At 42.8% G+C, this 25,207-nt stretch overlaps 1 protein-coding gene across 2 annotated transcripts; it reads right to left on the bottom strand.

Annotated features, from left to right (window-relative positions):
* Positions 1–1,080: 1,080 nt before the first annotated feature.
* Positions 1,081–24,105, bottom strand: Ube2j1 (ubiquitin conjugating enzyme E2 J1). 2 transcript variants are annotated; one of them, XM_021634876.2, is made up of 8 exons: positions 23,252–24,096; positions 16,339–16,412; positions 15,412–15,543; positions 12,937–13,021; positions 12,048–12,153; positions 9,437–9,566; positions 8,148–8,267; positions 1,081–3,746 (listed from the first exon to the last, which is right to left on the bottom strand). In XM_021634876.2, exons 1-8 carry the CDS (start codon positions 23,280–23,282, stop codon positions 3,468–3,470), a joined length of 957 nt encoding a protein of 318 aa, XP_021490551.1. In that variant the 5' UTR covers positions 23,283–24,096; the 3' UTR covers positions 1,081–3,467. The 2 variants fall into 2 exon arrangements, with proteins under 2 accessions (XP_021490551.1, XP_021490552.1); XM_021634877.2 differs by lacking the exon at positions 8,148–8,267 and having other exon boundaries at positions 23,252–24,105.
* Positions 24,106–25,207: the final 1,102 nt, after the last annotated feature.

Here is a 25,207-nt window from a genome sequence, read left to right as displayed (position 1 = left end):
CAGCAGTAGAGCTTTCAATTTGGTTTAGGCAATAGGAAAGGCAAGCAGAGGCATATGTATTCAATACTTATACGGCACAATACTGGAGGAGATCCAGAGGTAATGGCACAAATTATAAAGTGGCTAATGAAAGCAGTGGCAATAAGCACAAGAAGTGGAAAGATCCTGACATGGGGGTACTCAAAGAAATATGGACAAGAGGTAAGATTAGATGGCTAAGAATACAATCTTTGATCAAAAACAAGGTCTGAGTACAGTAACTGGTTTTATTGGGCAGCTCAAACAAGTTCTGAAAACACCTAGTCAAAAGGTATTGACAGTTTTTGGATTTGAACAACTTTCTGCCAGTTTCAATGGTTCAGGTATGTACTCTCTACTCTTGGGCAGCCAGTGTAGTATTACTCTTTCTGTTCAACAGAAACCCTGTCTTTTGGAGGGAAGAATGGGGACGGGAGAGTGAGGCTTCTTAGACTCAGGAAGGAAAGGAAACCTGCAAGGGTTAGGAAGTTCCTGAACAAGATTCAAAGGCCCATCCCATCTAAGCAGCACCTGCTCAGTGACAGACTCCAAGCGGTTGGGCTGCCTGTCAGTCCTGCCCGGCGCTTCAGGGATGTTGTTCCCTGAGTCATCACCTAAGCTGAGGTAGGCTTCTCCTTGATGAACTGCCTTCAATTCACTCATGTTCCTGTAAGTAACCACAGTAACCTCACTGGCTCACTGGCTCACTAACATAGCCTTGGGTGAACTGGTTTATGGTTTTGGGTAGTGACCTGTTTGAGGTGAATAGATGTTTGTTCACACGGCCTCAAGAAGTCACACAACAGTGAGATCACTATGTGTTCACCTGCATACTTATTTGCAGGTAATAGAACAATGTAGGCTTTTCAGCACTTCGCCCTATGTCCCTGTAAGACCAGGTGTGCTGGGTTTTGGATTCTGGTCTATAAAAATGGGCAATCTCAACATACCACAGTGTTTCTTCATAATCCAAAGCTCAATAGACAGAGTTCTTATTCTCCTGAAATACAGAGATCTGTCATTTCATAGTAAAACCAATAAATTATTTTTTTAATTCGTTGAGACACTTGAAATCATTTATTTCAGTAGAATAAAACAGCAGCAGCATGGAAATGTAAAGTGCTACATAAAAGCCCCATGTACAAAAGATTCGAAAGGCTCATGGGTTTAGGTCACTACAAGCCAAACAGACATTTTTTTTCAAGCATGCTATTTTAACTACTTTGATGTGTAGTCATGTGCTATGCTGGTCAGTGAAAAAGCCTTGAGTTTTGAAATCTGAGAACTGGGAAAAACGAGAATATAAGACTTTAACTACCAGCTTCTACACTGTATGGGCCCTTATGCTGGAACTGAGAGGTTAAACGGAGGCTTTGACAATAGAGGCCCTTCTGGGAGCTCACTGACAATTTTTAGAAGGGACAATTTTTAGAGCATATGAGGGAGAAAAGCACAAGGTACCACTTTGATATGTGTATCAGGTGGTAAAGACTGCCAACACATATAAGGAGGTAGCCAGTTTAGCAACAGTGAGGGCAGAGTGGACAAGATTACATAACATCCACAACATTTAGCACAGTGCCTATGAAGACGCAGCGAGATCACAGAGCTCCACAGGCTGGCAAGGTCTGGCTGGGAGGACTGGCTGCTCTAGCACACAAGCCACTGCAGCACAGGCTGACGGTATACTGAGTCTCTCCTAAGAGGAAAGGCCACCCAGGCTTGCCACTGGATAACTCATGTCTTACTAGGAGACCGCTGACCCAATGTTTCTCCTATCTCGTATTATAAACTAAGAACTCAGAATATGCTTTTTCATGGCAAGAACATTATTTTTAAAATGGTAACCTATAGTCTTCCTGACATGAAGTCTTTACAAAATTCTTGGGCTTTTAGACATTACCAACTTCATCTATAGAGATGAACAATCCGTGAATAACTATAAAATGCTACTCTATTAAATAAACTTTAAGATTATATTATAGCATACAGTGCCTTTTAAAATTTTAGGTGTTGATATAACAAAACCCGACTACCAAATAAAAATGGAAATTATGTCCAATGGTTAACAGACCCCAAATCACTTAACAGGAGTGAAAATTAAACTCACCTTTAAAATGACTTTGTGAGCTGTTTTTTTCTCACCCATAATTGCATTTAGTCAAAACCACATAAGGACTTTCCAACTACCCTCCCACACATACTTAAAAAACGTATGAGTTAACCTTTGTATACTGATCTAGAACCCAAATAACATTTATATTCAGCTGTCCTTAAAAAACAAAACTTATAAATGGGCTTTGAGAACATGATATATTGAAAAGCTGGGGACCGCCTATATTTTCCAGTTAAACTGGCAATGCAGGGCCCTCACGGTTGCTGAAGGAGCATGCTGAAGGCGATACTGTTTTGAGCGGTCTCACTGGGCACTGTGAAGACAGAATCAGACGTCAGCATCCGGGGACTTGTTGGCACTAAGGAACAGATGAACTTCCCATTGAAATCTTTCTTGGCTTTGATTTATTTATTCTAAATAAAGTTTGTTTGTTTTTAATCTATCACTGTTACTTGGGCCCTGAGTTTTTCTATTAAAATTTGAATATTATGCATATTCCTAGAATAATTAAAAACTGTAGTGATTACAGAGCTAAACATAGAATTCAAACCATGTACAAATGAAAGTAGAGCAAGGATTCAAACTTTTAAGATCTCCTCACCTAACTTGTGATGGAAAAACCAAATAATTTCTTGGCTTGGCCCTTTCTTCCTTGAGATGGGCTATGAAAGCCTGTTTTCATAGGTGTGCATATTAGAGATGGTGCATGTCAAGGTAGCTACAAAGTCTGTCCTCTTCAAGTAATATACAAAATCAAAAAATATAACAAAGACCTTCAGAAATGCCTGAAATAAAATTATTCTCACTGAACAAAGTTTCAAATACAAAGATCACAGAATGGGCAACCGTAGTCTCTCCCCCCTAAATGACAGTTCAGGAAGCCAGTGAGGAATCTGCCCTTCCTCTGCCTCCTTTACTCCTTCTCTTTCTACATAACTAAAGACAGGACTCAGCAAGTCAAACTGAGCAACCAGTAATACTCCAGATGGGCAAACACCACTTTTTACGTTAAAATTCCAAAGGACTACATAGAAAAGCATTGCAAATCTATAGAAAAGCAGCTTGGGTGTGAGCAACCACAATGAGTTACTTGTTTTGTGAAGTAGATTAAACAGTAAGACAAGGAACTATGGCTTCCAGTCCCTTAATCAAAGCAGGGCAAACTGCTGGACCACAGCCTGAATGCTACCTATAGCACAATGACTTTATACCAATAAAAAAGTAACGAAGGATAAATACAAAATAATCTTTTTGTAAACAATCCTTAGGTTATACCCAATGCAGAATGTTTAATGAAGCAACTGAGTCACAGCTCTCAAGTCACAAAGCAGCATTATAACTCAAAGTCAAATATGTACTCATTGGCCAGATATATCCGTCGGAATATAAGAGCTGCCAATGCCAAGGTCAGGATGACGATGAGCATGGCCGAGCCGCCGTGCTCCGTGCGGTTGGCTCTTGGCGGCTGGCCCTGGGTCACGTCGGGGGCAGTGGATGACCTTCTCTGACTCTGCTGTTGGGCTCGGCGCTGCCGAGGGCTCATGGAGGTACTCTTAGGAGCTGACTGGGTAGGTTGCAGCAAGGGTGCTCCAGATGGGTTCTGGGCTCCATACTAGGAAATAATAAGAAAATCTGTTTGAAATTGGCAAGAAAAAAAATGTATCCGCACTTGTTAACAGCTGAGAATACCAAGCAATATGACTAAGGAAATTTACCAAGAACCATTTGAATACTGAGAGCAGAACCAACCCTGAGGAATAAGCCAGAAACATGAGGTACCCTGAGTACTATGAGATGGAGGAGCCCCTTTACCAGCAGACAGATGCCCTCGTGCAGCTGTTTCTCTCCAGGTGGCAGCGGATGCAGCAGCAGCAGTTTCTGCTAAGCATCTGGCACTGCTCTTCTTTCAGAAGATCCGAGGAGAGAAGCACTTTGTTCTTCACCTCCAACTTGAAAATTACCCATTACAAATTGGAGAAAGACTTCAACTCTGAAAAGCACACCTTCCGTGACTCTGATTTCTTCAGTGTTACCTTAGCATGTCGATGTCTCTCCATCAACAATAAGGAAATAATCTTAAACCACCATGTTTTCATCTTGCGATTGTGAAAATGTGCTTGTTTTCAAATTTCTTCCAGTCACCGCACTGACTGCTCAGTGGGGACAATCACAATGTGACGCAAGGCTTTCCAAGTCTTAAGTTTGCCTTGGAGATAATAAAACCAGCAACAGCACACTCAAAGACGCCACAAGACACGGAACCACACAGACACAGATTCCTTACCCTGCCTCACTGCATCACTGGGGCAGCGTCACCACCAGAACATACTCATTCTCTCAGACAAGAAACAGCATGTTTTACTTCAAGTACTTTCCAACAGAAATGGAAACACTTAAAAGAATCAAATAATATAAACCCAAATACTTCTTTAAATCATTACGAGTATAAGCTGGGAACAGCTTTAAGCACGAGGGGGAAACTGCTAAATCTAAGTTAGTTGTAGAATTTCTACTTAAAACCTAATATTCATTTCAAATTTAACCCATAATTCACAGATATAAAGGAACTACTGATGAGTTTTAGTTAAAAATAGTACTAATGCTGAATTAAAAGCTGCACAGAGTTAGACTTGTACAATCTAGGCCTTCCAAGGACAATCTGTCCACTGAAGAGTGCAGATACATAAAGCTCTATGGTGTATGAGGTCCCGTGTCATCACAAGTGCCATACAGGAAGTAAACTACTATTCAATGAGTGAACCTGAGTTACAGCAGCTAATACAGCAACACTGCCGTCTAACCTTCACATCCTTCTGATGCTCAGCTAAGAGCATAAATGTATTCAGGAGATCCAAGGACTAAGGCTTAAAGAGAACAGGTCAAACCCCAGCTGGCTTGAACACGTGACCCTCTTCCTCAGCCTCCCACCAGCTAGCTAAGACTGCAGGCATGCACCACCACCCAGCGAGGATCAGGCTCTAAGGAAAAAAACATGGCAGTATCAGCATATTGCCTAAGAGACTGACTCATATATAGCTTTCATAGACTATATTATTTTCTCTTGGTTTGAAGGGAGATTAGCCTGCCCTTAAAATGGAGAAAATAATGAGTCTTTGTTAATTCTAGTCTAGATGTGTGTCCTGAAGCCACATTTAACCCCAGTCTCAGCTCCCTCATCTGAACAATGAGGATAATATCCAATTCAGCAGTCCTGATGATTAAGTGGATTAATGGCATAAAGTGCTTATGACACACATTTACTTGGCAAATGTTAATCATTACTAATATTGTTACTATTAACATATCCTTTTGGAGGCATTCAGATTTGGCTCAAAAACTAAGTTGTGAATTAACTTAGCTTAGCCTCCTTGTTAGTATGATTACTACGTTTAGAAACATACCTTAAAACATGCTTGTAAGCTCAGCACATAGGAGGCTGAGGCAAGAGGACTGGTAAAGTCAAGGCTAACTTGAGTGCACAGTAAGACTGTCTTTTTCTCTTTTTTTATGTTTTTCTTGACTTGTTATTTTTTGTTTGTTTGTTTGTTTTGTTTTGTTTTTTCTTTTCCAGTGCTAAGGACCGAACCCAGGGCCTTGTGCTCAAGCACTTTACCACTGAGCTAAATCCCCCACCCCAAGACTATGTCTTTAAAAACATTAAATAACCCAACCCACATACGCGAGACTGTAGGTTTGATCCCGGCACTACAAAACTAATTAATTCACCAACTGATGCCCAATATTTTAGTACATGTGCTTTAATGAAAATGCTCATTGTTGGGCAGTGGTGTCGTGCACACCTTTAATCTGAGGGAGAGGCAGGCAGATCTTTGTGAGTTCAAGGCCATCATAGTCTACAGAGCAAGTTCCAGGACAGCCAGGGCTATAGAGAGAAAACCTATCTTGAATGTCCCCAAAAAAGCTTATGTGTTTTACTTACGTTTCTATATTTCAGGTGCCTTTTGTGCAATTGGCTAAATATTGATGAAATATTATAAAATGCTAAAATTTTTCCCATCTAAAATAATTATATTCATAGTTAGGTACCTAGCAATACAGCAATTTTTCTATACTAACTTAGAATAGCCAACAGTGAGTTCTGTTTACTTATTTACCATGGCTGTGCACACACAAGGGATAGTGGGTACATGGGCTGTGTCACACCTGTGCAAGCTGGCCCTTCCCACCACTGCGTGATGTAGCAAATGCCTTTACCCACTGGGCCATCCCACCAGCCCTGGAATGACATAGAACGGCTTACTTATCAGAACTTCAGTCTCTGAATGGGACCAGGAAACTGACAGACTGAAGAACATACACCTACCATCAGGTATTATGGTAAGGACTAACGCACAGAAAATTAATGACTAAATAAGTAATATCTAAAATAAGTGTACCTGGAATATGTAATGAGGCATTTGACAGATTTAAAGCATGTTTATGTGTCCATCTTACTCCCTGAAAGAAAGCCACTGAAAGGTATCAGTCCCGCTTTCTACTAGATTATTTTTATTTTTCAATTTTCTGACCTGTGAGTCCTCTAGGGCCAGTGAGATGGCCCAGCGCATAAAGGTGCTTGCTGCCAAGCCTGATGACCTAAGTTCACTGCCAGGTCTAACAAGGAGGAAGCAGAGAACTGCTTCCTGGAAGTTGCCCTCTGCCTTTTATAAATACATAGCAGCATGTGCACAACTCCCTTGATATATCAATAAATGTCTTCTATAAACCCAAGGGAAGAATATAAGATGCAGTTTCCTAGTCAAACAATCTCGAACAAAAATGACTCCAAAAGAGGTAAGTTCATCTTGTATACATATTAAGTCAAGCCATTTTCCCCTCTTAATCCTCGTTATTCAGCACTAGCCTAGGAATATTTTTAATTAGTCTCTCTGATCACCTGCGCTGACCCACTTTTTGAAGCAATGAGTCAGGGCAGAGCAATCACTGCCCATAAGAAACGTTCATCCATCCAACAATTCCTGGCCACTTACTCCACACAAGACAGCAGTTCAACAGGGCTGCGAGCAGAGTATAAGTTCTGCGTCTATGCTTCTAATGGAGCTGCCAGCCACAGGCTGCAGCGAGCTCAGTATGCAGCCAGGGTGCCTGAGGGCCAGCACTGCTATGCGTTATCCTGACTGAATTTAAACTTAGACAGCCACAGGTGACTAGAGTCCTAGGCAGAACTACTCTCCAAGGCTCAGGGAATTACCAAGTCAGTGCCCACAGCCTATCAGAAAGTTGTTACTATTCCTGTTTTATCTAGCTAGCACAGGTTAGCCCTGACTTTGAAGAAGTCATAGTATTCTGAGATGACAACAGGACTTAGAAACTATTTCATCCAACTCCACTTAACAAAGAAAATCCAAAGCGCAGAAAGATTTCTTCAGAACAACGTAATTAGTGGAGCACCCAAGCTAAAAATCCTACTACTAAAAGCACCATAATTTTCAGTATTTGATCTAGGAGCTTACATTATTCCAAACAAGTGTGTGTGTATGTGTGTGTGGTATGCTGTGCTGTGTTACAGGTGTATGGTATGTGGTATGTCATATGTGATGTGTGGTTTATAGTGAATGGTGTGTGTGGTGTATGTATGTCTATGTGTGTGTATATATGTGGCTGTATGGTATGTATGTGATGTGTGTTGTGTGTTGTATACGGTGTTTAGTGTGTACTGTGTGTGTCTATGTGGTCTGTGTGGTGTGTAGTGTGATGTATGTGTACGTGTGTATGATGTATGTAGTGTGATGTATGTGTATGTGGTATGTATCGTGTGTGGTGTGTGGTATTTGTGTGTGGTGGGGGATAGGGGAGGTGTATGTGTTGTGTGGTGTGTATGTGTCTATGTGGTATGTCTGTGTGATGTGTCTGTGGGTATGTATGTGGTATATAGTGTGATATGTTGTGTGGTGTATGCTGAGTGTTGTGTGTGTGGTATGTGTGTCTACATAGTGTACATGTGTGTGCTGTGTGTGTGCTGTGTATGTGTATTAAAAGATAAGAGCCATACCGATGTGCTTGCTGTAGCACCCTGGAATGTTGTAGGTAAATCATCTTGTGAATCATTTAGTGAGAAAGAGTGGTTTAAGTCTGATTCAGCGATAGTCTTTCCAGATGAATTGACTTCGGCCTATAAATAAGACATAGCCAAGAGCAGCGTTATAAGAAGAAATGTATTAACAATCAACTAATTACCTCTCCTGAATTGATTTGCATTGTTCCTTTCATACCTACTATCAATCAGTTAAGCACATTTGCATCTGCTACATGCTAAGTTTGATAGGAAGAGGACGAGACAATCTGCATTCTCAGGCTGCTACCTGCTAAGGAACAACAACGCTTATGTTCCAAACCTACACTTCTAAGAATCTCCACAAATTAAAGCTTTGGTTGACTTTTAGTCTGTCGGAGCTTTCGAGCCTAGCTCAGGCTGTAACAACAGTCAACAATCCCAGGCTGACCAGGCTTTACTGCAACTAGTCAACGTAAGCTGTATGTGTTTTCTCAAATCTGAAAAATCATGATACTCAAAACACATCTGACCTTCAGATATTCAGAGAAAAGATTCTAAGTATAATAGGAATCCTGGAAAGACAAAAGTATCAAGATTTATATTTCCTCCTCCAGAAACTATGATAAAATTGAAGGGAAAACTCCCAAGAACTTGCCCTAGAGGCAGACAGAGTACAGAAAAGCAGGTGAGAAAGAAAAGGCAGCATACTGCTTAATATAGGTTAGTCAAATTCCAAAAACATGAGTGTGCTTACTCAAAGTATTAAAATGTTATATAAATTTTATATTTGGATAAAATATGCAGAAATGGGGAGAAGGGAGAAATATGTCAAAATATTAACAGCAGCTATTTCTTAGAGGTGAGTTACCTACTTTGCTCAAAAAGAACTAGAATGTAGAAAGCACTAGTGGGGATTCCAAATGCAGCTCTAATACATGTGTGTGTGTTAATTAGCACAACCTAACAGAGGCCTACAGGGAGGCATGATCACTATTTACAGGTGTAAAGGGGGCACTTGATGAGAAAGTACTATGTCTGACATGTCAGCATACTGCCAGGAAACTACAAAGTTGAGCTTTGGATGCAGCCTTATACACTGTCTAGTTTTAACTGCTATGCCCAAATGCTTTCATGAGTATAGCTTATACATTTTATAGTAAAAAAAAAAAAAAAAATTATTTATAAAATCTCATTCCAAAAGAACTATATTACTTTCCTTTTTAACCTAGAATTCAGCAGTAAACAAAAAGGCTCTAAAAGCAGATCTGTTTAGGAATTTATAGTACCTTAAAACTAATTTGTCTGGCCAGTTCTTTGGCTTCTTGATCAGCCTGGCTTGAATCACTTCCAGATTTTAAAGGCAGCAGGACATCCTTCATGGCAGAGCCACAGCCTTCACAACAGAAATCTTGTGATCTGGTAGGAGACAGCGTTGTTCAATGAGCATAAACCAAACAGTGAGCACTAACCCTTCTTAAGACAATCAGACAGGGGCTGCAGAGACAGCTCAGCACCTACACGCATTCCCAGCATCCACATGGCGGGTAACCATCCTAAGCTAAGACCTAGAGGAGACAACACTCTCTCTGACCTTCACAGGCACTGCACACACGATGCACATATATGATGCACAGCCATATGCACATACATGCAGGCAAGTTACCCATAAACATACAACAAAAATAAATAAATCTCAAAAAATAAAGATACTTAAATATTAAATGACTAAAAGAAAAGAACACTTACAAGTTCATAGTACAGTCATCTATAGGCTGGGAGACATGAAGGCAGTATAGTTCTGAGACAAGTAAATGTGTTCATTAAAAAAAAAAAAAAAAAAAAAAAACAGCTTAGAGCTGGGCACAGGGGCGCACACCTGTGATCCCAGCACTCAGGGAGGTGGATCTCTGTGAGTTCAAGGCCAGCCTGGTCTTCAAAGTGAGTCTAGGACAGCCAAAGCTACACAGAGAAACTCTTATCTTAAACAAAACAAAACAAAATAAAAAGCTTTTATTTCATTTTTTTTAAATAAGTTATCTAAAGAAAGATAAGCTTCAGATCTCCAGTGGCAACATATTTATGTAAATTTTCTATTATGCTATATGATACTATCCTCAAGAACACAAAGCATGAGCCTATTCAAAGTCTGTGAAAATGTCTAACATAAAGTTCCAATAATCTCTTTTAGCAGAAACATATAAAATAGGAAAGAAGCCAATTAAAAATAGAACTTATGGCCAGGCATGTTGACACATACCTTTAATCCTAGAACTTGTGATTTTAAGACCAGCCCCAGTCTAAATAGTGAGTTCCAGAACAGCCAGGGCTACATAGTAAGACCTTGTCTCAAAAAAGCAAAACAACAACAACAAAAAAAAAAAAAAAAAAAAAACTTACAGATACTGCCTAGAAAAAAATCACATATATTATTCACTTGAGCAGGAGTACAACTGAAAGACCTGGAAAAACTTGCGGAAAATATTAAGGTAAGGCTGAGTCAGCACTTACATAAGCAGAGTAAACCTATAAGCAGACTATGTGCTTAGATGTAGTTCCTTTTGTATTCTAGACAGAGCCAAACTGCGCTAAGGCAGTGGACGTGAGTCAGTTAGTAGGGTTTGCCTAGCGTGTGCGCCCACCCACCCACACCCACACCCACCCACACACACACACACACACACACACACACACACGCACGCACGGACACACACATAGAGCCTGGACTTGATTTCTAGCACTGCACAGGCCACACAGGCCATGTGGGTGGTATACAGATGGGAGGCAGAAGATAGAGGGTAAAAAGGTCAAGGTCATTCTCAGCTTCACACTGATGCAAACAGAAGAGTCCATTATAGAACATTTGTCAAGACTTGTACCCAGGTGTGGTGGTACACACCCTTAAGGGAGGCACTGGAAAGGCAGAGAAAGGTAGATTTCTGTGAGTTCAAGGTCAGACTGGTCTACAAAGTAAGTTCCAGGACAGCCAGGGCTACACAGTGAGACCCTGTCTCAAAACAAACAAAAGGATTCCATCAACTCAGCACTACTGAGAGGAAATGGCACCTTGAAATGAATGATTACAATATATAAAAATACACCAAAAGGGGGAAAACAAAAAAACGAAACCCTGAGAAGGCAGTATTACCATATCACTACATAAGCAAAACCTCCTTTATTTTATCCCAGGCCCTTTATTGAATGTCTGCTATAAGCTATGTACGTGGCTCCCTGATAACTCGGGGAGCTGATCTTTCAGACAGTGTGTATGAACAAGGGCTCTACCCTTCCCGCCTATGGTACCCTCTGAGGTGGACAAAGGGCAGTAATACTTTCCAGGTATGCCTCCAGCTGGAGTAGACCAAATCTTAGTAAAATGTTACCAACTACTTTATTCTTCATTTTTTAATTATGATTACTATGTGTATGGATGCTTTGCCTGTATGTGTGTCTGAGCATCACATGTGTTCCTGTGGCCACAGAGGCCAGAAGAGGGGGTTAGTTGGACCCTGTGGGCCTGGGTTACAGTTAGGAATCATAATGTGGGTGCTGGGAATCAAACCTGGGTCCCCTGGAGGAGCAGCCAGTGTTCCTAACCACTGAATCATCTCTCCAGCCCACCAACTACTTTTAAAAGAAGGAGATATTTGGACTGGTAATACAGATTAGTGGAAGAGCACCTGCCTGACGTGGAGTAAAACCCTGAGCTTGATCAATCCCCAATACTACAAAAAATATATCATGAGTTCATTTTTTTTTTTTTATTCTAGTCATTCCAGAGAAATCTGCAGAACTAGATTTCTACAATGCTAAGACTGGATCCTTAGGCAAGGTAACAGCAGAGAAAGAAACCTCCCACCATTAACCACTAATACCACTCGGCCCTAACAAGGAACTTACTTTTTGGCAAGTGCTCTTCTCTCCTCAGGTGTGTAATCTAGAGAACCTATGGCTCCCTCTCCTTTAGTTGGCATAAACCCAATGATGGCCAGCAATGCTGTCCTTACTGAAACAGAAAGTGAACATCAATTCAGTGAAAGGAGCTGGGGTAAGAGTGGAGGTTGGGGTCAGGGCTGCATTAGGAGTCAGATAACAGTGCAAGCATGGGGACTGAACGTGGTCTCATGCTTTCTATCTGTCTGTTTTAAGAAATAAAAAGGCGGGGAACTGGAGAGATGGCTCAGAGGTTAAGAGCACTGTTTGTTCTTCCAGAGGTCCTAAATTCAATTCTCAGCAACCACATGGTGGCTCACAACCATCTGTAATGAAATCTGGTGCCCTCTTCTGGCATTCAGGTGTACACGCAGACAGAACATTGTATACATAATAAATAAATTTAAAAAAAAAAGAAATAAAAAGGCAGACAGGGCAGTGCATACTCTAATCCATACTGAGGAGGCAATATGGTGACTCAGGGGGCTTGCTTAGCCATCGAGTCTAATAAAATGTCCAGGTTCAGTGAGACTCTGCCTCCAAAACTAGAGCAGAAGAGGACTGAAAGAAGACACCCACAACAACTACTGCTCTCACACACATCTGTACAGAAACACTCACAACACAGACTATACAGATGTTTTAAGAGGAATTAGGCTAACTATGCAAACAAAGATCTGAAGGTTTTCAAAAGAAGTGCACATGAGAGGCTGTTAATGTACAATTCCAGACATGGAAGAGTATTTCTGTTAATTTTTCAATGGGATCATATATTAGCCAAAACACCTTCAATCTCAAAACTGTGTATCATATTATCAACTGACAGTGAAATGAATCTATATTCATTAATACTCACTGCTCCATGAAGGCTGCCAGGTTTCAGGATGATGTCCTGAGATACTTAAACAGATCTTCTTGCCTACTTCAAATCGCCCATTAGCCTTAGAAATAAAGAAGACATCTTAAAAACTGTAAAAGTCTATTTAATGCCTTATGCTTTCCAAACATAAATACATTTATTTATACATGCATAATATTTTTAAAGATAATATATAATATTATCTTTATAAATATTTAGTTTTTTATCCTCTTAGAGACACTCAACAATATTTGTGAATTGCTGAATAAATAACAAAGGCTGTTTGTAGAAGGTGCACTAGCATCTTCCTGAGAGTGAGCTAAAGAGCGGGCGTGGAAAGACTTACTGACGCTGTGCCCTGTGCCTACTACAAACCTAGGCTTGCAGAATGACAAGACACATAAGAGGCCAGGTTAAACCTAAGGCCAAGGGCACCTGACTATCTCGTGGGGAAGGGTGAGGAGAGGCATCTCTGAGCCAGGAGTGACTTTTCAGAAGGATGATGCCACTTGCTTAGAGAGAACAGTCAAGGAAGAGTAGAGCTGAGATCATGGTTTTTGACATCACCTCTCCTTTCAGAGGTGACTACTGAAGCTAATTCTCACAAATACAAAGCAGCTGCTGTCCTGAGCAGGTGAAACAGCCACAGCATTAAGGAAGAGGGTGAGAAAGAACAGGCATTAAGAACTAGCACACCACTGGGAGAAGGCTGACTCTGTCCAGCCTCCTGGACACCCCTGGGTCCTGTTCACTAAATACTTGCTGAGTCCAAGCTAGAAGTGACTTTAAAAAAGGAAGTGAAGGAGGGCACAGCTGCTTTTCAGTGTGGCAAACCCAAGTGATCCACTGGTTAAGTACTGGTAAAGAGCTGTTGCCTCCTGCTACATGCACACATATATGCATTTCTCTCTTTCACACACACACACACACACACACACACACACACACACACCACCTCCTCCACATACACCAGCCCTTCTCCAGACTGTTTGTTTCTCCCAGTTAACTGAAATGAGTCCTGATATCAACAATTAGCAGTAAGACCCAACGCTTGTCAAGCAGCTTCTTGATGCCAAAACTTTAGAATGTGGCTGTATTTGCCAGAAGCAACATTCCATTAGACAGAATTTTAAAGACCTACGTGCGCCAAGATGAAAAGGGCACTAGTCAGTGCCCTGGCCAGTTATCTCTAAAACAAATGCCTTTTGCACTCTCCAAAGTACAGCTACAGCTGTGCTAGTCTGCTACTATGGATAAACACCTCGGGCCAGAGTGCTACCCTACTCTATGGGTCAGATAAAACTTAGATGCAACAGAAGGAAGACTGAGAAGCCATGGAGGTTCTCTGATAAGTAGAGAAAGTTTGCTTCATCAAAGAACATCTGTAAAACTGGACTGCAATAGTCTACACAAGAGTAAGGCTATCAAAGAGAAAAACAAGGCAGCAAAAAGGTCATTGTGTTTGGTGTGTGTGTTGCATTTTTCATGGTTAGGAGAAAATTAAACATAAGTGAGGCAAGGAAAGTTTAGCAATCAAGAGAGCTAACATAGTGATAGTCTTTTCCACATGAAAATAAAACATGTAAGTAAAGGTAGACATTCTGAGCTATAAACAGAAACAAAATACCATTTATTAATATTTCTGTGGCCGGCTCTAAGGGCTATATGCAGGATACTGACTTTCATTTCCACGTCAGTTCAGTGAGCTGGATATCATTTTAGTTCATTGTCACTGTGAGGAAACTCAGGAGAAGAATGTGAGGATGGATGATGAGACTCTGAGTTGCACTAACCATATCGCCAAGGGTCAACCAGCAAGCCTAGCACTGCTCACACATTCACCCCTGAATCCTAACATTCATGCATTCATTAGTATCACGCCAGTACTACCAGATGCATCAGCTTCCTCAGATTTTTTCTGAAGATAAAATACTGCACTTCCAAAAATAAAAAATAGGAAAAAAAATACTGCACTTCTATGGTCTAGATTCTAAAGAAAAATTAGAATAATATTCTACTTCATTTCTTTCTCTCTCTTTTGTTGTTATTGTTGTTGTTGTTGTTGTTGTTGTTTAAGGTTTCTCTGGCAGATACTCTTCTCAAACCCGATGACCTTTTTGCTGCCTTGTTTTTCTCTTTGATAGCCTTACTCTTGTGTAGGCTATTGCAGTCCAGTTTCACAGATGTTCTTTGATGAAGCAGACTTTATCTACTTATCAGAGAACCTCCATGGCTTCTCAGTCTTCGAGACAGGTTTCTCTGTGTAGGCCTGGTTGTCCTGAAACTTACTCTGTAGACCAGGCTGGCCTTAAACTCAGAGATCAGCCTACCTCTGCCTCCTGAGTGCTGGAAATAAAGGCATGTGCCATCACCGCCTGGCCTCTACTTCATTTTTTATGAATAAGCTGATTACATTTGCAGATAGCTGGAGAGGTTAACCCACAAGGACTGTAAAAAACCAAGAGCTCTTACTGTTAGCAGAATAATGCTTGGTGGTTTCATGGGGTATTCTGGTGGCAGTACTATGCGTCCATGATAAACTCCTCCATCAAAATCAGAATCTGGGGGGCCTCTGACTGTGAAGTGCCATTCAAAAAGGTTATCCTAAACAAAAACAAGAATCCACAGGATCAAGAACATTTAAGTTTTATCATTTTTATCAACAGTAACATTAAAAATGTCAGGTGAAGAAAATCAAATGCTTTCTAAGACTGCTATCATAATTTCTAATGCTCAAAATGCCCTAAAATCTTAAAAGGCATTATTTAATGTAAAATTTATGTCTCATAAAAGCTAAAATTTTTTTAAACCAAATAAGTTAACATTTCTGAGTTCTATTATGTAGTCATAATATTCCTTCAATTAAAGTATCAATTAGTGAAAATATAGTAAAATCATTAGTATAAACTTGAGTTACTTTTAACATCTCTAAAAAGTATTCTTCATTATGTATAACTAGGTAGTAATATTAATAGACTGGCTATATGTCAGTATTTAGTTATCAAGTTACTTTTCAAACTTCAAAGTTCTTACACACTATAACATTTGTGTCTTCACTATTACCATGAAAACCTTTCACAGGTTTTCGAGCCTGATATGTTTATTTCAAACACGCAGGGTAGCCACAGAGACCCGTGAGGGGTCGACAGCTTCTTACCATCAGTGTCTAGGGTTCCTTCTGCTGCTACCCACCTTCCCTCAACACCAGGTTACTATCTGAAGCCCACTTAACAGAGCCCCCTAAGTCAGCTGTGCCTAGTGAAAGACTAATGAAACACTCAGAAAACAAAGTAGCTCAACAGCATCACACACATCATAACAACTGGAGCAATGGGAACACAGCTCTAAAGCTGTCTTAGATACTAAAGTACTGCAATTGGAGAACAGAAAGGAACCAACCTCCAGAGGCTGAGCATGGTAATGATCTGTTGGATCTTTTAATTCTGCTGCTTCTTTCATCAATCGCTTAACAGCTAAAAGAAAATCGAGAAAATGGAGATATTTAAAATATGCTTTTCCAAGTGAGCAGCACAGACTAGCCAGGTGTGATGGTGTACCCCTTTAATCTCAGCTCTCAGGTGGCAGAGGCAAGTGGATCTCTGAATTTGAGATAGTGCGGATAGCTCTACAGGTAGGTCTGAACAAGCAGAGGAAAGTGAAATTTACAAAAAACATGGTATCGTGATAGACAAGATAACAGGAAAGCAACTCCCACAGCCAGAACCAGATCAATCTGGTGATGCTTTCCATACTATTTCATTTGAGTCTAGGGATTTTTTAAAATCTAGGCTTTAAAAAAAGTTCCAGCCGGGCACCACACGGCACATGCCTGTAATCCCAGCACTCGGGGAGGCAGAGGCATGAGCTTCTTTGTGAGTTCAAAGCCAGCCTGGTCTACAAAGTGAGTCCAGGACAGCCAAGGCTACACAGAGAATCCCTGTCTTGGAAAAACAAAAATAAAACAGAACAAAACAATATAAGGTCCTAGCCAGGAATGATGGCCACAGATCTGTAAGCCCTGAACTCGGGAGGTCAAAACAGAAAGCTTTCAAGTTTGAGGGCAGCCTGGGCCGCACAGCAGGACTGTTTAAAGTAACAAAACCTAAGTTCTTAAGTCACTATTCTATTCACAATCATTACTATTCTTTTCCATCTCCTACCCTCAAGTGAAGCCTTGTACAAGAGAATTTATCCACTCATCAAATGCTTTAAGTCTTTATGAGGTGAGAGGTGACAGCTACAATCATCAAATTCTGGAGTCATCAAGGAGCTCAGAGTTGGAAGGCAATCAATATTAACACAGCATAATAAAATCTGTATTAGAAACATACATATTTGACACAACCTTGCCCTCCAAATTCTAGACACTCAGCTTCTTTCTCAGACACACCTCACCTCTCTCTACTCCAGGCCTCCTTACTTCATGTTTCCTCAGCTAGCAAAGCTGTTCTGGCACCTGTAACCATCTAGACTGACTCCCACATACAAGCATTGTTGTTTGTTACTGTTCTTTTGTTTCGTTTTAGTTTTGATTTTTGTGTTTTGAGACAAGTGGTCTCACAATGCTATGTGTTGTCATGACACTGAACTGCAGGATCTGTTTAACCCCTGTAAGACTCTATGTCACTGTGGACCCCTCACAGCTTATAACAGAGTATTCAAATATGATGAATGAACATTAAAGTCTTCCAACATTTCTCTTCCCAAGAATCTGAAGCTGTGACTAGTGTTTTTTTCTAAATGAACTTGACATTAAAAAAAAAAACAAAACAAACCTTTATTCAAAGAAAACCTAATGAGAATCCTAATAGGCAAACTAAACAATACATATCTGTTTGGTTGAAAAGATCAGTGTGGAAAGGCCTCCCATCTAGGGGGCCATGGAGAAGGACTGAAGGCTGGTAAGATGACTCAGCAGATAAAAACACTTGCCAAGCAAGCCTAAAGATCTTAACCTTAGCTCAACCCCCAGGGCTCATGTAAAAAGCCAGCTGCAGTGGCATTCCAGTTTGTAAGTCCAGCACTCCTGTGGTAAGAAGAGAAGGTGGAGACAGGAAAATCACCTGCAAGCTTGCAGGCCTACTAAAGCACACAGCAGACACAGCAAGTGCAAGTCCACATCAATAAGGCAGAAGCCAGAACTGACCAAGAAAACTGTCCTCTGACCTTCAAACATTCATCCTGGCACGTGTGTCACACACACACAAACACACACACATAATGTCTTAGGGTTTCTATTACTGAAACAAAAGATCATGACCAAAAGCAAATTGAGGAGGAATGGGTTTATTCAGCTTGCGCTTCATCACTTTGCTGTTCACCACCAAAGGAAGTCAGGACAGGAACTCTAACAGGACAGGAACCTGGAAGCAGGAGCTGATGTAGAAGCCATGGAGGGGTGCTGCTTTCTGGCTTGCTCCCATGGCTTGGTCATCCTGCTTATACAATCTAAGACCACCAGCCCAGGGTGGCACCACCTGGGCTGGGTCTTCCCCCACTAATCACTAACTAAAATAATGTCTTACAGCTGGATCTTAAAGGGGCATTTTCTCAATTGAGGCCCCTGCCTCTCCAATGACTCTAGTTTGTATCAAGTGGACATAAAGCCAGCCAGTACAAATAATAATTTTCTAAAGAAAAGGACTGAAGTTCTCTGGCATTACTTTTCCTGTTACTGTAATAAATACAAAGCAACTTAAACAAAGGTTTAACCTCACTCACAAGGTACAGTTCTTCATGGTGGGGAAATCATGCAACAGGTAGCTGGTTATACTACACCCACAGTCATATGAGTGCCAGTATGAGGCCCATGTTTCCTATCAGTCCAGAACCCCAGACCATGGAATGGTGCCTCCCACAGTTAAGGCTAACCTAACTTATGTAATTCCTCACAGGAGATGCTCAGAGGCTCATCTCCTCGGTGATTCCAGGTACTGTCAGGTTGAACACCCAGTATTAGGATGGTTAATTTCAACTGTCAGTTTGAGGAGATATAAAATCATCTGGGAGATAAGCTGCTGGTAATAACCATGAGAGATTATCTTGATCTGGTTCTTTAAGTGGAATAACCCACCCACTGTGGATGGCACCATTCCCTAACCTAGGATCCTGGACTGGACTGTGTTTTTGTTTTGTTTTGTTTTACGGAGAAAGTAAACTAAGCATTCATTACTTCCTGCACTTGGATTTTGATGCAATGTGACCACATGCCCCAACCTCCTGCTGCCATGGCTTCCTCACCACAATGGACTGTAACCTTGAACTGTGAGCCAAAAACAAACCCAATCTCCCTGCAGTGGCTTTTGTGGTAATATTTCATCACAGCAACAGAAAAGTAACCAAGACAGAAATTAGCCACCACACTCCTGTTTTGTTATTATTATTTATTTATACAGTGTTCTGCCTGCATGTGAGCCAGCAGGCCAGAAGAGGACACCAGATATCATTACAGATGGCGACAAGCCACCATGTGGACCTTTGAAACAGCAGCCAGTGCTCTTAAACCTCTGAGCCATCTCTCCCGCCCACCACACTCTACCTTCAAAACCACATAAAAATGTACTGGTTCCTAAGGGGAAGTGTCTTTATGAGTGTCAGGTGCATAGTGCTGCCAGGCAACTAGGGCTAGAGCTGTCTGCTCCTCCTGACCGCCATGTCTCTTGCTTTAGCCCAGCTCCTCCCTTGCTTTCTCTCTCTCAGTCCCTTTCTTTCTCTCTCCCCCTCTCTGTTTTTTCAAAAGAGGATTTCTCTGTGTAGCCTTGGCTGTCCTGGACTCACTTTGTAGACCAGGCTGGCCTCGAACTCACACCAATCTGCCTGCCTCAGCCTCCCTGAGTACTGGGATTAAAGGCCTGCACCACCATGACCAGCTTGCACTCCTGCTCTTAAGCCTTACTTTTTTATGGAGGCTTTGGTCTCTCTGGATCAAAAGAGATCATGGGGTTCAGGCTCCATGAACCCCAGCATTTGCCCTCTTCTTTTGCCCAGCTAGTTCAATGAACTTACACTAAAGTTAGGGCCAAAACATAAAAATAAAGGGATCTTTTATAGGCCGTTGTCTCCCAAACATCAGTTTCTCTTGGAAAGTATCATAATATCATCAGTTCCCAAGACATGGTGAATTTCAGGAGGCAGCCACCTAAAAATTCCCATCTGGGAACCCCAAATGATGTTCCCAACTTCCCCTTTCTGGTTTCAGAATGAAGGCATGTTGGCAAAAGTTTAAGAACTAATTTTTTCTGACTATAAAGATACTTCTTAAAAAAATTATGATGTGCCAAAGAGATGCTCACTAGGTAAATAAATGCACTTGCCACCAAGCTGACAGCATGAGTTTCATACCCAAGTCCCACATGAAGGGAAAGAACTGACTGCAGCAAGAAGTCACCTGACCACCTGAGTGTCACAGTGCCTACACACACATACACAAACACACACACACACTAAATAAACAAATGTTAAGGCGGGGGAGAAATGGCTCAGTGGTTAATAACACTGGCCATTCAAAAGGACCTGGTTTCAAGTCCCAGCACCCACATGGCAGCTCACAACTGTCTGTAACTCCTGATCCAGGGGATCTGCCAACCTCTTACAGACATACATGCAGTCAAACACCAATGCTCATAAACATAAATAAGCACTGGAGAGACAGCTCGGCAGTTGGAGCACTGGCTGCTCTTCTAGAGTACTGGGGTTTGATTCCTAGCACCCACATGAAGGACCACAATCCAGTTCCAGGGGGCCCAAAGCCCTTCACACACAGTGCACAGACATATGCAGGCCAAACATTCCTACATATAAAAATAAAATTAATTTTTAATTTAAAACAAAACACATTTGAAGAATGTCTGAGTGGAAAGAGAAAAAAAAATAACTTCCTGCCTTAACAAACTTATAGCAACTAGACTGTGATGAAAAGATTACAAGACAATGTGACAGTTCTGACCAGGTGTGAACAAGTTTAAGGGCTGCCTACCTAAGGGAGCTGAGAAGGCTGACCCTACAGAAGCTTGAAGAAGTGAGGGCTTTCAGATGAGTTAAAGGGAAAGCACTCCAAACAGAGACGCCAGCAGAGATGGAGAGAACATCTGGACAGTGGCTCCTTGAAAATGCAAAGGAGTTTAAGGTGATGGAGCTGGGAAAGAAAGCAAGGGTTAAGGCCTGACCAACCCTATCCAGCAAGTTAACTAACCTAACTAACTCTGGGCTTTACCGGCTGCTAAGTGATTGCAGCTGAAACACTGTTAATCTGAGAGGTGATCTACAGGTTTTGTTTCAATAGGCCTGGTGAGAGCAGCGACAGCTTTCGCCCAGGGGCAGAGGTGAGGGCTGCCAAGGGACTGACCACATCTCCGTAGTAGACTGGTCCGCCTAGCATGCTCGAGGCTCAGGGCTGGTGTGTGAAGGCACCGCTGCTTCAACACTGAATCCATGGGAGGCGGATTTTCAGGAAAGTAAACAAGTTTGAAGGAGTCGAAGATATCATTGAATTTGGTTTTTACAACTCACAGAGCCTTTTTCAGTCTATGGGAAATCTGTAAAAGTGTTCAATAACTATAATTTTATGCATCTACAGCTGAGATGGGTCTGAGTTGACTGGAAAGTCTGATTTGCAAGGAGCTTCAGTTGACACCAACAATATCAACAGGATAATTCCCAGGTTTCTGAAGAGGCAGAGTACATTTACAAACCAACAAAGTTACCATCTACACAATATCTCACTTTAACCATTATCTGCATTGTCATCTCTTAAAACTTCCCATCCATATCTCTGAGATAACCCAACAACAGCAGATAGGAAATGAGATGTTTTAATTTCTTCCTTTCATGTAGCCCTCAATCTACAACAACAAAGATTTGAGAATAAAACAAAGCAAGCATTATCACCCGGCTTCTCCGAATTTTAACAAGTCCTTCGGTTCATCTATTCACCTCTAATGACTCCAAATCATCTACACCAATAGGAAAGATTCTGCTCTTCCAGAGGACCTGGGTTCAATTCAAAACACCTACATATCTGCTAGCAACTGTCTGTAACTCCAGTTCTCAAGCATCTGACACCCTCACAGACATACGTGCAAGCAAAACACCAATGCACACACACAGACAGATTAAAAAGGAATGTTCCTGAGAACATTTCACACACCAAAACCAAGAAGAACAACAACAAAAAATCCAACTAATTCAATTATTGTGGCATTAAAATGGTAAAATTCAAGCACTTCTACTTTCTCCGACTTTTCTTCAATTCTTCAGATTGTAAGTGATGGGCTGAAGACTGAGAATGTGGTCCCGTTAAAATTCAGGTGTGTAAATGTCATCTTTGCACAGGCATGGTCAAACTTTAAACGACCCCCCTAAAATATAACTGATTCTATATCTAGTCACCTAAGGACACTTAATTATCAGCATTCAAGCTAACAGCATTCTGTTAGGCCAATATACTTGGCCTTTTTGTTTATATATTCTAAAATTTGAAGAAAAAAAATTCACAACGCCAACTCTTTCCATTAGGATATTAGACTTAAAAGTCCAAACTAAAAAGCAGTGTGAGAAAGCAGACTTAAACAGCAGCAAGAGTTCTAGTTCAAGGATCATCAGTACCTTGGGGTTTATGATTAAGAGCTAACAGGGAGGGGTTTGTTTTGTTTTTCTCCTGACAAATTATCAAGGTACATTTTGAATGAACACCTTGTATAGAACCCAGTAACTCGTGTCCCAACTGATGTTTTGTGCAGTGTTTTTAATGCACCAGAAAATAACTGGAGGCCAGGACTGCCTGGGACACTGGACGAAGGAAAAGGAATCCTCTGCGTGAATTCAGACATACTAGCAATCAACCCTTCCCCCGCTCCCCAATCGTGGTTAATTCTCCACTAGTTTAGTTACAGGACGTTTTCTCTACGTCTATAAATTCAGCCGCAAGCACTGCAATGGGCTAGTTCAAACGTCAAGACCCCTCAACCATAAGCCAAACGCCTAACAAAGTTCGTCGGCGGCGACCCAGGGGGCGGAGAGGACTCGGGGACAGCCCGGGGACAAGCAGCGGTACCCCCCGACACCCTTGGCACTGCTGTCCCCAGCTCCACTCCGCAGAGCCCGGGAGGGAGAGGCCGCGAGCCGTGGGGCGCCAGCAGATCGGGGGGATCCGCAGTGGCCGCTGCCCCGCCCTGCGGCCTGCACCCCCGGACCGGCAGCGGCCTCGCGTCGAGCGCCAAGCCGGGGCAGCCGCGAGGGCCGGCGGACTGGAGCGGGCCGGAGGGCCGCGCCCGGAGCCCAGAGACCCCGCCCGCCCGGCCGCGGCCCGGCTCACCCGGGCTCTTCAGGTTGTAGCGGGTCTCCATGGCGAGCCTCCCCGCTGCCGCTCCCGTCAGCGCCGCGGCTGCCCCGGTCTCGCGCGGCGGACGCGCCTGGCGACGGCCTCGGCTGACAGCGCCCAGTCCAGCCCGACCGAGCGAGCGAGCGAGCGAGCGACCGACCGACCGACCGACTGACGCGGGCGAGCTGGGTCCGCCTCCCTGAGGGCCGGCCGGTCGCCGAACCGGGCGCCGGGCTGCAGACGGCCTGCGGGGCTGACGTCTGGGGCCGACGCGCCCGCCCGCCGCGTCGCTGCGTCACCGCCCGCGCCGGGTCTGTGAAGTCGGCCTGACGTGGCAGTCGCTTCGTGGCGGTCGCTCCGTCGGCGGCGGCGGCGGGAGGCCGGCCCGGGGACCTGCGGACAGCGGCGGCACCCTCGTCGTCCCCTTCGGCCCAGCCGCGGAGGCCGCCTGGCCGCGGGCCCCTCAGGGGTTCCCCGCCCGGAGCTCGCGGGATGCTGGGAGGAACGGCGGGCGGGCGGCGCGGCCTGGGCCTCGCCGACGTCTGTGCGCCTCTCCGAGCCGGCTGTCGGTGTAGCTGCCTCGGACCGGGCCCGGCTTGTGGCCCGCTGGCCTCTAGTCCGCAGGCTGATGCACCCGTTTTTCGGTGTGCATCAGAACCTGCCAGAAATGAAACCAACCGCGGGTCCGCGTGGAATGTTAGGAAGAGCGTGTAAACCGGGCAGCTCCGACTTCGAGGGACGGTGCGTCTGTCTTTGTGGAATGCATAGGACAGAAAATATGTTTCGCCGGATGAGGAAAGAGGGACCAGGACCCAGTAGAGATTAGGTTATAAAGTGAGTTAAGATTAACCAGTTGGACAAATTAGTGTTATATAAAAATCTTGTTTTATATTGTCAGAGTTTACAGTCTGTATGTGAATTTCGTAGTGACTGGTCCCAACAGACTGAACTGGGATGGAAAAAAAATTTTAAATGGCATCTTTTAAACCATTAAAAGGTGATGATTTCTGAATAGTAAACTGATAATCGGATGGACAGAGAAGCAAGCAAAACCAAACTCCAAGTGTGCAGTCTTTGTTAATCTTTCTTTGTTTTCAGTTCTCAAATTTAGCATCCAGCAGCCGACCTCATAACCAGATCTTCCACAGGTGCAGCCATTCCCGTCCACCACCCAGCCTCTTCAGAGTACACTTCCCCTGGTGCTCTCCTCCAGACCGCGGAGATAGGAGTGTTTCTCCTTTCTTTTATTCTTGAAGCCAGCATCATCTGGTCCTTTGGGGCTCTTAGATAAAAACAACAGCAAAATATCTGGCACTGAGTTGTGGGGACATAGAAAAGCTTACTTATAATCGCTGCAAGAGAAAACCAATTCCAATTTTTCTCTTAACTGGAAACACGTACAGAGGGGGAAGTATGTTGATTAAAAGAGGAGTAATGCTGCTTGCAGGTTACTCTTAACTGGATGGGAAGGGAATTAGTTTTCCCGGAAAATGTAGGTTTGTCAAAAGAATACTTTGGTCTTTTTCAGAACAGATTTCTTTCTAGAAAAAAGTTACAATTTATAGCAGACAAAAATGTCAGGGCCTTATGGCACCTTGCTGCCCCCAGAATTTTGACATCTGGCTCGACCGGACTACCGCCCGGATACAATAGTGCATTCCTGGCTGACCTGGGCTTTCGATAAGATCATCTTCCTGAAATCCTCCTCTCCCTCAGGGCTTCCTAAGTAACTCTGCTGAGGAACTTTCCAAATTACCATTATTAGCACATCTCAGTGGGCCATCCTGTGATTTCTAGTCACTTAGTAACCCTGCCAAAGGCAATTACATTCCTTCCGCTTCTGCCTATATAGTTGTATGGAAAACTTGAATAAACGGAGACTTTGATCAGAAATACTGTCTCGGTCTTCATCTCTCCCGCCCTTGTCCCCCCTTTTCATTCCCACTCCCC

This window comes from Meriones unguiculatus, chromosome 20, assembly GCF_030254825.1.
Source record: "Meriones unguiculatus strain TT.TT164.6M chromosome 20, Bangor_MerUng_6.1, whole genome shotgun sequence".
In the NCBI taxonomy this organism is placed as follows: Eukaryota; Metazoa; Chordata; class Mammalia; order Rodentia; family Muridae; genus Meriones; species Meriones unguiculatus.
The sequence above is the reverse complement of the archived record's forward strand: the minus strand, read 5'-3'. Positions and strand labels throughout refer to the sequence as shown.